The 14,252-nt window shown below is 39.4% G+C and overlaps 1 protein-coding gene across 1 annotated transcript; it reads left to right on the plus strand.

Annotated features, from left to right (window-relative positions):
- Positions 1-1,167: 1,167 nt before the first annotated feature.
- tmc1 (transmembrane channel-like 1) lies at positions 1,168-13,593 on the plus strand (the record flags this gene model as incomplete). The annotated part of the gene is given in 21 exon segments (XM_084360326.1): positions 1,168-1,185; positions 1,187-1,250; positions 3,999-4,022; positions 5,026-5,497; positions 5,591-5,788; positions 5,882-5,972; positions 6,922-7,003; positions 7,152-7,258; positions 7,378-7,476; positions 7,591-7,733; positions 7,814-7,958; positions 8,045-8,239; positions 9,317-9,496; positions 9,577-9,729; positions 10,746-10,874; positions 11,020-11,087; positions 11,255-11,494; positions 11,576-11,701; positions 12,403-12,481; positions 12,931-13,054; positions 13,255-13,593. Coding segments are annotated over 21 exon segments (2,955 nt in total). The 3' UTR covers positions 13,473-13,593.
- Positions 13,594-14,252: the final 659 nt, after the last annotated feature.

Raw genomic sequence — 14,252 nt, forward strand, 5'->3', positions numbered from 1 at the left:
GGAGATGTGTTGGAAGCTAGTTTGTAATGTACAACGAGCTCTCTGTGCTTCTTTAGTCAGTAAATGCAAAAACAAACAACTCTGTCAAAATGACACAATCATAAAAACACAAGTGAAATAGCTGTCACATATGTACCGTCACACAACAGTTATTGCTGCTTTAGGTATGTGCTTTGTGCTGGGTTAGCTTGGCTCTGGGGCTGTGTGCTTTGAGTGCTGCTTGTCGTTGTCATCTCTAATCATGCCCAGCTACCTCATGTCCCACTCACATGCAAGAAAACACTGAATATTGTATTAATGAACGTAATCAATGAACATTGCTAGTAGTCACTGCTGCTCTTTCTCTGCCATTCTTGTTCCACTAGTGCGCTAATAGCTTTAGCAAAACATAGTCGAGTCATATGCAATGAGTGCAGAGGGCAAAGAGATTTTTTTTTTTATAAATATAACAAAAAATGCCTCTAGATTAACTTACCAACCCGAGCTTTAACATTTTGATACTTTTACCCACAGAGGCTCATTCACAAATGATGAGGATAGTAGCAGTAACAGATAATAAAGAACTAGAACTAATGGATGGGTATGTGAATAACAAAATCAGTAATCCATCTGTCCACTAATAAAACACAAGATGGCATTCAACACCATGCGGTAAATGTGATTTCTGAGTGTCACTTCTCAGTGACCCCAACCAGCTGAGTCATCTGCTATGACACAGTGAAAACAATCTGTCAAAGAGTCCTGACCCTCACATGGGCCTGCTGCTCTCACAACAACCCTCATGTTATTGTCATTTCACACACATATCCAAAACTACACACACATAAACGTTCACAAATGCACACACACACACAGCTGCATAAAGGCAGTCATAACTGTTTTGAATAATTGATTGCTAGTGAAATTGCGTGGCTCTAGGGTTTCCACGCTGTCATTGTCCCTGTTTCGGGTCGATGGGTGGCGAGGAAAAAGTAAACTTCTCATGCGAGTTACTCATCATGTACCAGCCCCTAAACACATGCAAACACACACACACACACGCAAACACACACTCTTCATTCCCATGGCAGTGTGTGGGCTTGGATAAGCTGCATCTTTCCCTGTAAAGATGAAGAAGGAGAGGGACCACTGAAACCCTGCAGCTTCATTTCCAGCTGAGTCCTCTGGATGCTGGGGCGACCGCTTTAAGGAGGTGCTGGGCCAAGAGAGGAAGATGCCTCGAGACAGTCTGATCACCTCTGAGAGTGACAGTAAGACCACCTTTTAGAGCTGGGCAGTATCGATGTAATATTGTTTATGTGGGATGAGACTATATGCCTTGATATGATATAGGTGTTGTCTTTCCTGGTTTTAAAGGCTGCGGTACAGTAGAGTGATGCAATCTTCTGAACTTTCCAGAACGTTCTACATGTTCTAGTGCCTGCCTTTACCCAGTTAGTCTTTATATCCACATTACTGATGATTATTTATCGAAAATCTCATGCATTAACCTTTTCTGAAAGTACCAATAGTCATCCCAACAATATTGTCATAATATCAAGGTAAAAAATATCGTGATTTTTGATGTTCTTGTCCAGTCCTAGCATTTATGAAGCGCTTTTTAGAGGATTTCAAAATCTTCAATATATATTGTGAATTGTGATATGGCCTCAAAAATATTGCAATACTGTTTCCAAGGCAGCCCAGTCACCAGGATGTCATGTTAGCAGTTAACATCTCTGCGAACCAAAGATGTGTCCAAGGCTGACATTTGTACCAAACATGGTGTATTACATTATATGCTTACTTGCCACCTTTCACAACAGGAGGTGGTGGTGTTATTATTACCAACAAGGCTGCAGTTTGAGTCACACCACTGAATATTTACAAGGAAACCTGGGGATACTTATATCCGTTTTTGTGGCGAACAAAAACGGCTATTTTTCACAGGCAGTCGGACAATCTCCATCTGTGATCGTACGGACCCAAGCAGTTATTTAAAGCCAAACCATGATGTTTTCCTAACCCTGACCAAGTGGTTTTTGTGCCTGAACCTAACGGGAGCATACACACAGTGTTGTGACGAGAGAAATAGAAAATGGAAACTTAAAGTCCAGTCTTAACGTATCTGTGGTTTGGCAGAAAAGTGCTGAGTTAACATTTATTTGGGTTGAGATTTCAAAATATCAAGATATATATTGTGCACCATTATACTGTTCACAGGCTGTTGTTTTCACATTTTATAATGCAAGAGTTTTAATATAAGAGGACATTCATTCTTTGTGCCTGTGGAGATAAAAGTTTGATATATTTACCTTTTTAACAGGTGCAATTGTCTTAAATGTCATCAGATGTCATGATGTTTAGAAGGAAAAATTATTACTTACTATATTTATTTATATAAAGCAAGACCCTTTGGTTTTTGTGTTTGTATTCTACTTACAGCTGTGATAAATGATTTGAACCTATTTTGTGGACGAAAACATCCATATTTAGTGTAAGTAGAGAGTCTTAAAGGTGCACTTTGTAGTTTTGGGGAAGAATTTTTTATCAGAAAAGGAGGATCTTCATTGAGCATTCAACTGAATAAACCGAATAAATAAATGTTTTCATGCTATTTTACACTTTTATTTGCAGGACCCTTCTAAGTAGCCAAAACGCTTTATGGGGTCCTTACTCTGCCCTGAGGACAGCTGATATATTCAGTTATAGAAATATATCAAATAAATATTTCTGGGTTTGTATCACTGTTACCTTATAATATTGTAAATGTTATCTTTCTGAATTTAAATGTATTTTCCCAAACTACACAGTGCACCTTTAACTTCAGTAATATGAATAGAACAGACAAGAAAATATAGTACAGCTGTCTCCACTGGGTTTCTGGTAGTAATAACCTGCCCATCGACCAGCTCAGACACATTTAACAGCTTCTCTCTTGCATCCTGCTCTCTCAGCTGCATATTTGGGAGCTGGCCTCTGGCCCTCGGCTGTCTCCCCGTCCTTGTGGGCCTAGCCACCCCGTCTCCCTTCATTAGGCCATTGTTTGTCTCTTTTGTGCCCCTCTGCTGCACACGGCCGTAATGACCCGTGTGCCGGCCACTCCGGTTACACTAAGGACACACATCAAAGGGCCGACTACATAAATATCAGCTCAATTTGTCAGTGGTCCTCTTTGTTTTCCTCTTTATCCCCCTTACTGCAGGACAATAGCGCAGGTACACAATAAAGTAGGTTAAGCTCTGCCAGTGAAAGAGGTCAGTGTCGTATTGAAGAAAAACACAAAGAATAATGGAGTGGATTTATAGAGCTGAGGTCATCAGAGGAGGAAGAGGTTGCTTATTTTCTAGGGGAATTATTTGGGAACACGATAAACATGAGACCACAGGAAAACATAATTAAAGTAAATTGACAAATGAAAACCCCCAGCATGCATTACGTTCTCCTGACAAAATTCTCCTGAGGCCTTACATTTTAATTCAACTTCAGTTTATTAAAGTGCACATCACCCAGAGAGTCATGTACACTTTACAAGTCAGTAAAAAACAACACACACACACACATATAGGTGATAATGTTAAAGTGACAACAAGCTTGAGAATCGTACATAATGGAGACAGGTATGTGTCTTGTTGTGTCTCAGAAGAATCACATGGACTTAATCTCTGTCATGAAAATGAAAACAGTGAAAACTAGGATGAAGATGGGTATCACATCAGTCACTCCCTGCTCTCTTATATCAGTCTGTGCAGCAGTTGTGGAACAGCACCGATTCTGATCTGACTGTGTCTGCATGTACACGTTTCAACATCGCCTTGCTGTGACTCATGAGGCGTCACTTGAAAATACGAGAAGTGATCAAAAAGTCAAGCTGAGAATGAACTGTTGTTGACCCAATGTGCAGATGTAATTCAGAAATTATAAGATGTAACAGGTCACTCTAACATCACATTTGTGAAAATTCAAAGGTACTCAACCTGAAAAATGTTGAAATGTCTCCACTTTTGTCATTCTTACAGTTGACATTGGACTGGAACTTGCAGGTGAGTGGGTCCTTGTGTTATTACATGAATCACTATAGGTCCCTACGGTTCAGCTTATTTCTACTTGTGAGGTGCTCATGAAGATTTTCCTAATTAAACTTGAGGCACAGATGTCTAAACTTAGTCCATATCGTCCCATTTTAGCAGTCACTTCTCATACAAGCTGCCACCATATACCCACCATCTGGCCCCGCTGCTCCTCCTGTTCTGTTTGTTTGATTTTTGTTTATTTCTAGACGCCACGTGTGTGCTGTGTGACAATTCTGTGTTTGTCTTGATGGGTTCTGTTGCTTATAAGGATGGGATAATACCTACCTTTATCGTGGCTCATATTAAAAAACCCTCAGGATAAGGTGATTGAGGTAAAATTCTATTTTTTAGATAATCGTAAATATCCTCACATCAGTGACTTGAAAAAGCTGTGTAACTTGTAGCATACAGTCCTTTATTGAATAGAACTGGATGTTCTCTAAAAATATATTTGTGTCCCATCTGTGATGAAGTATTTGTTTCTTAACAAAATGTATGGTAAAGGGATTCCATTATGTTATACTGCCATTTTAAGGGTTTTGAGAATATTTAGTTCATCAACAGGCTGTTATTATATTGTCCCATGCCTAGTTGTCTGTTTTTTTACTCTTATAGCAAGTTCTTGTTGTGTTGAAACTGAAATGCTAAGTTAAGTTTTTGCTGTGCGTTCCCCTGAAAGATTAGCGACCACATTGTGAAAACTAATGGGGATCCTGATAAAGTTTAAAGTCATGACCTCTGTCATGACCTCTGCCCCCATTTATCACACGATTACCACCTGGATAAAAACATGTCAGTGACAGAGAAAAAGAAATGGTTTAGTCAAGTAGAGGACAATGGTAGACTTCACATTACTGTAGGGTTATTTGGTGATAATGGGTTTATGTTAAATTATATTATGGTAAATAATTTGTGCATCGTGTTAAAGCTCATTGCAACTCTGAACAAACATGACATTTTGTTTTGACTACAGGTGACGAGGAAGAAGTTTCCACTCACCCAGAGGAACATGAGAGGGAAAGACACCGAGGAAAAAGAAGGGAAGGTGACAGAGAGAGAAAGAAGAGAGGACATGGGAGGAGAAGAAGAGCATCGAGATCAAGAGAAAGAGAGGAGGAAGTACAAGCCCGGCCTGACAAAAGAGAGAGGGAGAGGAGAAGGAGAGCGAAGAGCTATCAAGAAACAGGAGGAAGAGCGAGAGATGAGGAGGGGCAGGCCAACATAAAAAGTGGTAAGGTGGCAAAAACAAGGAAGAACATCAAAAATGAAAAAACAAGAAAAATTGAGCAGGAGGAGGAAGAGTCTGAAGAAAGAAATGCCAAGGGAAAAAAGAAACATGGAAGTGCCAAAAAGGAGGAGAAAGAAGAGGACGGAGGAAGACGCAGAGAAAAGGAGAAAACAAAGGAAGTGAAGAAGAAAAAGCACAAAAAAGTAATTGAAACAAGGTAAAGTACTATCTGACACATTCACAGAGTGATCTGTAGGCCTTTTCAGGCACAAAAGAAAGCTGCAAAGACATTTAATACTCTGCTCTTCAGTCCCTTCAGTTCAGAGCAGGAGACGAGCGAACAGGAAGACAATGGAGAAGAGGACAATGAAGAGAAAGAGGTGAGGCCGGAGTCTCTGACACCGGAGGAGCTGGAGAGGCTGAAGGAGGCAGTGGACGACAGGAAGAAACTGATCCAGGGTCTGAGGGGGAAACCCTGGCCGATGAAAAAGAAACTGGTGACGTTACGGTAAATGAACGTGTTATTAATGACGTGCACTTTCTCAGGATCTGATGTGATATGACACCTTCACTTTGAATCACATCATCGTGTTGCTTGTAGGGAGTCTCAGCAGTTTGTGGAGAAATATGAGGGAGCTTTGGGGAAAGGAAAAGGCAGGAAGCTTTATGCGTACAAGGTCATGATGACCAAGGTAAGAAATGACCAGAGATGCAAGAAGTACTCAGTTCTAGTACTTAAGTAAAAGTAACAATATCACAGTGTAGATGTACTCTGTTACATGTAAAAGTTATTTAAATCTTTACTTAAAGGTGCAATATGTAAGAATTTTTAATTAAATTATCAAAAGAGTGTGAGGAACAGTTGTGATGTAATGATGTCTATGTATTGCTTTTCAAAGATATATGCCGAAGTTAGCATGCTAACTAGCTAGCCCTAGTTCCTGTGCTAGTGGTGTAAACACCAACACTCCCCGGTTCTCCAAACTCTCAGTGCCGATTGCTAGCTGCACGGCTAACAGGAGCTAACAAACTAAAGGCAGCTCAAGTTAGCAGCTACAGTTAGCAGTTACTCTGGCGATATACTGCCCCATGTTTGAATGTGACTTTGATACGTTACTTAATTCTTACATATCGCACCTTTAGGTAAAAATACAAAAATATTAGCGTCAAAATATACTTAAAGTACTTAGAGTAAAAGTACTCATCATGCAAAATGTAATATATCGGAATAGTGCATATTATATTAATGAATTATAATTATTGATGAAGTACTGTATTCATCACTTTAATGGTGAAGCTGATAAAGGTGGTTTAAGTACTTTTATCTGCTGGGCAGCTTGTGATTTTCCCCTCAGGGATTAATAAAGTTTTATGATCATAATTTATTTGATGATTATATTTGTACTATTAAATTAAATCTGTAAAGTAACTTTAACTCAAGTAAATATAACTAACCTAACTATAATTTAAGTTATTTGCCTCAACATTGTAGTGGATAAAGTTTAATGTAGCAGAAAATGTAGTATCTTAAGTATCTCATGACTGCACTTAAAGTTACTCATGGCTGATAATCACGCTCTGATTTGATATACTTATTTGGAATATAAAATGCATTTTTATTCAACTATTTTTCTATTATAGAAATGGATGAAGTTTCAGCGAGACTTTGAAAACTTCAGAACGGCCTGCATTCCATGGGAGATGAAAATCAAGGAAATTGAAAGTAAAGTTTGGTTTATTTTTCAGATGTATTATTTTTCCCGTAATTTCCGGTACTGACTTCTATATAGACTTATATATAGTCTTCAGAGGGTTGAAAGCAGGGCTGCTAAAGGTTGTAGCTCTAGCTATCCTCATATTCATTCCTTCAGGTCATTTTGGCTCCTCGGTTGCCTCTTACTTTATCTTCCTGAGGTGGATGTACGGAATCAACATGATCTTGTTCGGTCTGACCTTTGGCCTTGTTATGGTGCCAGAGGTACTGTACATGAACATTTTTTCATCAGAATCAAATCATATTCCATTTCCTTGTACTGTGTCTGTATCAGTTTTGCTCTCATATATATATTTATTGCATGTTTTCTCTACTGCTATCAGGCATTAATGGGGCGACCTTATGGCAGCATCCCAAGAAAGACTGTCCCCAGGGCTGAGGAGGGCAGTGCCATGGACTTTTCTGTCTTATGGGACTTTGGAGTCAGTTAATAATACAAGCTCTACATCACACACACAGGCTCTCGAAATAGCTTTGTGCTGTTTTGTTCTGGAAAATAATGATGCATTCTTTGCTGCTAAATTTTCCACCCACAGGGTTACGCTCAGTATTCAGTCCTCTTTTACGGTTTCTACAACAACCAGCGTGCCATTGGCTGGCTCAAGTTCCGTATGCCTCTGTCATACTTCCTGGTTGGTGTAGGAACAGTGGCCTATAGCTATATGGTGGTCATAAGAACGTGAGTTTATAATGACTACACAGAGTTAATTAATCTCCTTTAGGTAAAATATGATGCTGAATCTGTATATCTGATTAAAGGATGGCCCGTAATGCAAATGAATCTGGGGTTGGAGATGATAACAGCTTTAACTTCAGCTGGAAGATGTTCACCAGCTGGGACTACCTGATAGGAAACCCTGAAACTGCAGACAATAAGTTTGCCTCCATCACCACCAGTTTCAAGGTCAGTGCTGCTGTTAATGAATCAGCAAAGAAGTTATTGCAATTTATATCACATTTATCTATATCCTGTATATGATACCTCTGCAGGAGGCAATACTAGAGGAGCAAGAGAGCCGGAAGGATGACAACATCCATCTGACTCGTTTTCTTCGTGTGCTGGCCAACTTCCTGGTGCTGTGCTGCTTAGCGGGAAGTGGATACCTCATCTACTTTGTGGTGCGTCGCTCTCAGAAGTTCGCCCTCGATGGACTGGAGAATCACAGCTGGTGGGAGAGGAATGAGGTAGAAATGAGAAACGAGACAATCAAAGTGACAGAAATAGAAGAAGAATAGAAGAATAGAATAGATATGAATCATTTGAGTAGGCAGGACGTGCTGAGCAAGTTCATTAAATGGTGTCGCGTCATTAATTATTATACATCAGTGATGGAATGTAACTAAGTACATTTATTCAAATACTGTACTGAAGTTCAATTTTGACGTACTCTGCTTGAGTATTTCCATTTTCTGCTACTTTATACTTCCACTCCACTATGTTCTGGTGGCAAATATTGTACTTTTCTACTCCACTACAATTATTTGATTACTTTAGTTACTAGTTACTTTGCAGATTACATGCTGCATCAGAGCCAAAGTAGTGAATTTTTAAAATGAACTTTATTTTTAATTTTACAATCGAATAGATAGCACAGAAAGGAAAATGCTGAATATCCGATCTGATAATTGTCCCTGTTAATACTTGAACGACCCATAGTATATGATAACATGTAAATATATGTATAATTTACTTGTAGTTGTACTTTTGATCTTTAAGTACATTTATTGCCTTAAAATTACTTTTGATCCTTAAGTACATTTAATATCAGATACTTAAAGAATTTTACTCAAGTACTATTCATATATGGAACTTTGACTTGCACGAAAGAAATATTTTAACACATTGTCTTCCTTTACTCAAGTTGAACTCGAATAAATGTAGTGGAGTAAAAAGTACAATTTTTGCCTAGTAGATGTACTGAGTTACATTCTATCACTGCCATTTTGTACTGACAGGAAATGTGACGTTAGAATGCCACAGCCAATGAAACTTAATCAGACAGTAAAATGTTTTCCAAAAATGTGATTGTCATCATCCACATTTAGTTTGAGTTTGTTAGTCTGATTATTTAAAGTACACTCAAAAGATTTAGGAATTAGACTTTAGTATGGATTTAGGACACAGATGCGTTAAAATGTTAATGCACACTCTGACTATCCAGACAGGCCTATACTGGCCATGGTACGTGACAGATGTGCAGTCCTTTAGTTATCTGACTTATCATATGACCTTTCAGTAGTCTGGGCCTTTGTGTTCCTCAGGTGAACATGGTGATGTCATTACTGGGGATGTTCTGCCCCATGTTGTTTGACGTCATCAGTGCCCTGGAGAACTACCACCCCCGTGTTGCTCTGCAGTGGCAGCTGGGTCGCATCTTCGCCCTCTTCCTGGGAAATCTCTACACCTTCATCATCGCACTCATGGATGAGATCAACCTTAAAGTGAGAACTGCAGCATGTAGATGTGTGAAATACTTCATATGGTTACAGTACAGTTAACCTGAGGTGTGTATGTGTTGCAGAGGGAAGAAGAAAAGATAGTGAAGTTTAATATAACTACGTGGGAAGCCAGTTTTTACAATGGAACAGGATCAGAAAACAGCACTGGTTCACCTTTCACTGTGCAGCCTGCTGATGTGCCCAGAGGGCCCTGCTGGGAGACCATGGTGGGGCAGGTCAGAGCGCATGTGTGTGTGTTTGTGTAAACAATTGCTTTTGTATGACGTAATTGTTTTTATATCATAAAGTCATGATGCTGGTAACCAAAGTCCAAAATGCAAGCAGCAAAAGGCCGGCAAAGGTCAAAGGAAAAAACTAAAGAGAAATAAGAAAACAGAGGACAAACCAGAAAACCACAGGGAACACACAAGGACCGGGAGAACTGGCACAGATGACACAGACGAACCAACACAGAGTGAGGGTTAAACTCAGGCTTAAATACACAGGAAGGATTAACTAATGTAACACAGGTGACAGGTAACCCTAACCCCCTAACCCTTAACCCTTTGAGCTCTGCAATAGAAATGATATACCCGTGCCTTCACTAGTATTTTTGCTTATTTTGATGATTTCTTGGAGTATTGTCAAATGCTTCATATTCTTGGAATCTGTACGACCTAAACTATAAGGGTATGTAAGTCCAACAACTATAATATTGATAAAAGTATTAAAATTTTGTCAGAAATGAATCATCATTTTCATCAAATTTTGTTAAATAAAAACAAAAACATATTGGTCCGAAAGATTTTTAAATTTAGAAACATTAACAAATATGTCTTAACATTTTACAACTTATTGAACTGTGTACATATTTTAGTTTTGGAGATTTTTAAGAGCAGAGAACAGAGGCATTTCAATAGTTTCATCTGCAATAGAAATACAGTATTCCACAGTGCCTACTCTTGCTTATTGTTATATCTTCAAATGCTTCAACATGCTCACAACGACAAAATACACTTTAATAATATCTTTTACTTTTTCAATATTCAATATTGGCAACTTTCAAAAACCATACACTGATTACATTTGCTTGTGAATTATTATGATTTCTAATGGAAATGTGTTAGGGTTTGCATTAAAATAAAATACAGTGTATTTATGTTGGGTAAGACTATACAAATCTACACAATAAATATAGTGATAACACAAGTATATCCCCTGTAAGGTGATCATTCTATGATTTCTTCTGCAGGAGTTTGTCCGCCTGATCATATCTGATACCATGACAACCTACATTACGCTGCTGATTGGTGATTTCCTGAGAGCCGTGCTTGTTCGTTTTCTCAACTACTGCTGGTGCTGGGACCTGGAGGCCGGATTTGTGAGTCATCTGTGCTCACTCATTACAGTGACTGTGCCACTAAAATGTCATTACACATTCAAAATGGGCACCTTTTCTTCTAGAGTTGAATTTAAATGTCGGTCACAGCAGAGTTATCTTATCTCCTTCATGTTGTTTGTGAAAGCCGTCGTACTCTGAGTTTGATGTCAGTGGGAACGTCCTGGGCCTGATCTTCAATCAAGGGATGATATGGTGAGATGTAAAAATACAAGTTTTATTTAATTCAGGATGCTCAATCTCCCTTATATTTTTTTAATGTTTTATTTACAACCAGCATCACTGGTATAATGAAAATCAATGTATGATAGCGAGCACTCAGTCTCAGTCCTCCACTCTGTGTTTTGCCTGGTTCTCTCCAGGATGGGTGCTTTCTACGCCCCCTGCCTGCCCGCCCTGAACGTCCTCCGCCTCCACGTGTCCATGTACCTGCAGTGCTGGGCCGTCATGTGCTGTAATGTCCCTCAGGAAAGGGTCTTCAAGGCCTCTGGCTCCAACAACTTCTACATGGCCATGTTGCTGGTCATCCTCTTCTTGTCCACTCTGCCTGCCATCTACACCATCGTCACCATCCCTCCTTCCTTTGACTGTGGACCTTTCAGGTAATGGTGTTTTTTCAAGGTATCTGGTACTCACAATTTAATTACTTTGACTTTCTGTCACAATCATTCTCTTCTCCTCAGTGGGAAAAAACGGATGTTTGATGTGATCCAGGAGACGCTGGAGTCAGATTTCCCTGCCTGGTTCAGTAGAGTGTTCAGCTATGCCTCCAACCCCGGGCTGGTGCTACCCTTCATACTGCTGATGGTGTGAGTCAGCAAACACTCAGCAGCACACTGCATGAATATGTACTTTTTACACAGCTTATGATATCTTGCATAACCGTGTTGTCATCATTTCTTTTAGTGGTACATTTTAAAGGGTAACTAAAGGGTATTTTTCAATGTGGATCCTATTTTCCCATGTTCTTGTGTCTAAGTGACTAATACGGACAGCAACTGTGTTGTGTCTCTGACAGGATCAGATTATTGTTCTTCTGCTGCACTCAGTCAACATCGGAGGCTGGAATTTCCTGGTCGAAATTTCCATCTTCCGACATCAAAGCCTTCCGGGTGCACAGTGCCAAAAATTGACAAAAAACTTGGCTGAATGTAACAAAATGATGTCTTTTGGGAAGTGTGCACACAGCTGAACCCTCAGCAGTGCAGCCTCTTTGTATATATGAACATAATAGAGGCAGCGCTGTTTCAGACATTGCTGTCATTAAGTCGCTTAGACACAAAAACTTGGGAAAATGGGTCCAAGTTGAAAAATACTGAAGTTAGGAGGTGCTCTTTGGATAGGAATGCATGTAGATCGGACAACAATCTCTGATGGCATCAAGTGTGACGCATCTGAGTTTGTTTTTAAGTACTAACATGACCAGGCTGTGATAATAAAGCTATTTTGATAGTTTTCTTGTGATTTTTAACGATTCTTTGATGGTAATAATCTGTTATTTATCTTTCAGACTGGCCATTTATTACCTGCAGTCCACATCCAAAAGCTACAAAGAAGCTAATGTGGAACTGAAGAAAAAACTACAAACGGTGACTCAAACGTTTATACTTGGAAATTATACATGAATGACACTCAAAGTTGAGTAATGAGGCTGTAAAAGTTCTGCAAATTTTGCTCAGAATTATGTAATACACAGTACATCACACCACCAACCTTTAACACTTTGTCCTCCAAGTTTGCTTTTCTAATACATTTGACCAGCTTTGAAACATCTCAACAGTGTGTAGGCCACAGTAGTTGTATCAGTATCATCACACCAGCAGAGAGCAGCAGAGTAACAGCTTATATCTCTCCAAGAACCAGCAGGCCAGCTATGTTTCATGTCAAGTGCAGCAGCTGAATAAAAGTGATATTAGAATGCACCGTTCTGTACCTTATTCTATATTTCTAAACTTTAAAATTATTTGTAAAATTCTGTGGGTGGGCATTGTGCTTTAAGTGGATTGAATAAGATATCTGCTTGTGTGTCCTTTTCAAGCAAAACGAGGAGAACAAGAAGAAGAACAAACAAGCAGCACTGAAGGCACAAATGGATCTCGAGGAGGCGAGGAAAGCTGCAGAGCAACAGCAGAACAATAACGCCTCACTGCAAGACCATGAAGGTGAGATTTTGAATTTTACACAAGATGTTTAATCCTGGAATAAAATGAAAAATCAAATTAAGCTTTCCGCTTTAATTGCCTTTGTTCTGACTGTACAGAGCCCTGAAACTGAAAAATGTTAAAGGTTATCAGACAAGTCAAACATTTAACTTAATAATAAAAAGAAATAAAAAAAATCATCCGATTTTCTCCCTCTGCAGATGTAGAAGAAAACCATGGCAGCAGTCAGAGGCTGTCTCATGGGAAAAATGGACGTAACCCTCCTCCTCTTGTTAGAGACCAGGAACTTCCAGCCACCAGAGCCCCCGTCCCCAGGACCTATCATCATGGCAACCACGGGGCTCCTGGGTACCTGCCCGGTTTCCCTCGGCAAAGTGAACACAAGATGTACCGGGTGCCGAGCCTGCAGAGACACTGAGGGAGTGAAAAACAGCATGATATCATATTGCAACCAAGCACTTTATAGAGAAAGTCATGTCCAGATGATCAGAACACTGTGAACTGAGAGTAACAAGAGCGCTGACTTGTCGGAGGTTAAGTCACATTTTCTCCTGAATGAAAGAATAAATTAATAAAAAAATAAATAAAAAACTGTATTCATGATAAAAAACAAGATGCAGTAATTTCAGTTTAGTAGATGTTCCTTTGTTAATGAATAAACGTTAACAAGAGCAGAAAGTAATTTCTCTTTAGAGGTTGTATTACAGTTCTGTGTCAGTGTCTTTTAAAACTACAAATAAATACATTTGTAAATTAAATCTGCAGTAAATCTGAATAATAATTGTCTTTCTGTGCAGCATACAAAACAGGGAAAATATTCGTCTTCATGTTTTGATGCTACTTTGGCTATAGACAGGTGTGCAGCGTGCTTTCTGTTTTGATGGTAGGCACTGGTGGTGCAGGAGCGATCGCTGGTGCCCCCATGTTTGAAAAAACACAGCCAAAGTGTCCTCTATGGTAGATAAGACCTATAAAGTTTCCTCTAGGGTGCCCTTCCAGTGGACAAAACGTGATAAAGCTCCCTCTCTCCACTATAAATATATCACGACTTTCGGTGTGCTGGTGTCCCACCACGTACGGCTGGTGCCATTTTTATTTTTTTTCGCCTCTGACCCACAAACATTGTGAGACCGCCTATGCACAGAGGTTTCCATTTTGCTCTGCTTGGCCTCATTTTCATATCACAGCAACTCATCAC

Source organism: Pagrus pagrus (genome assembly GCF_965226575.1).
Source record: "Pagrus pagrus genome assembly, chromosome: 8".
Classification (NCBI taxonomy): Eukaryota; Metazoa; Chordata; class Actinopteri; order Spariformes; family Sparidae; genus Pagrus; species Pagrus pagrus.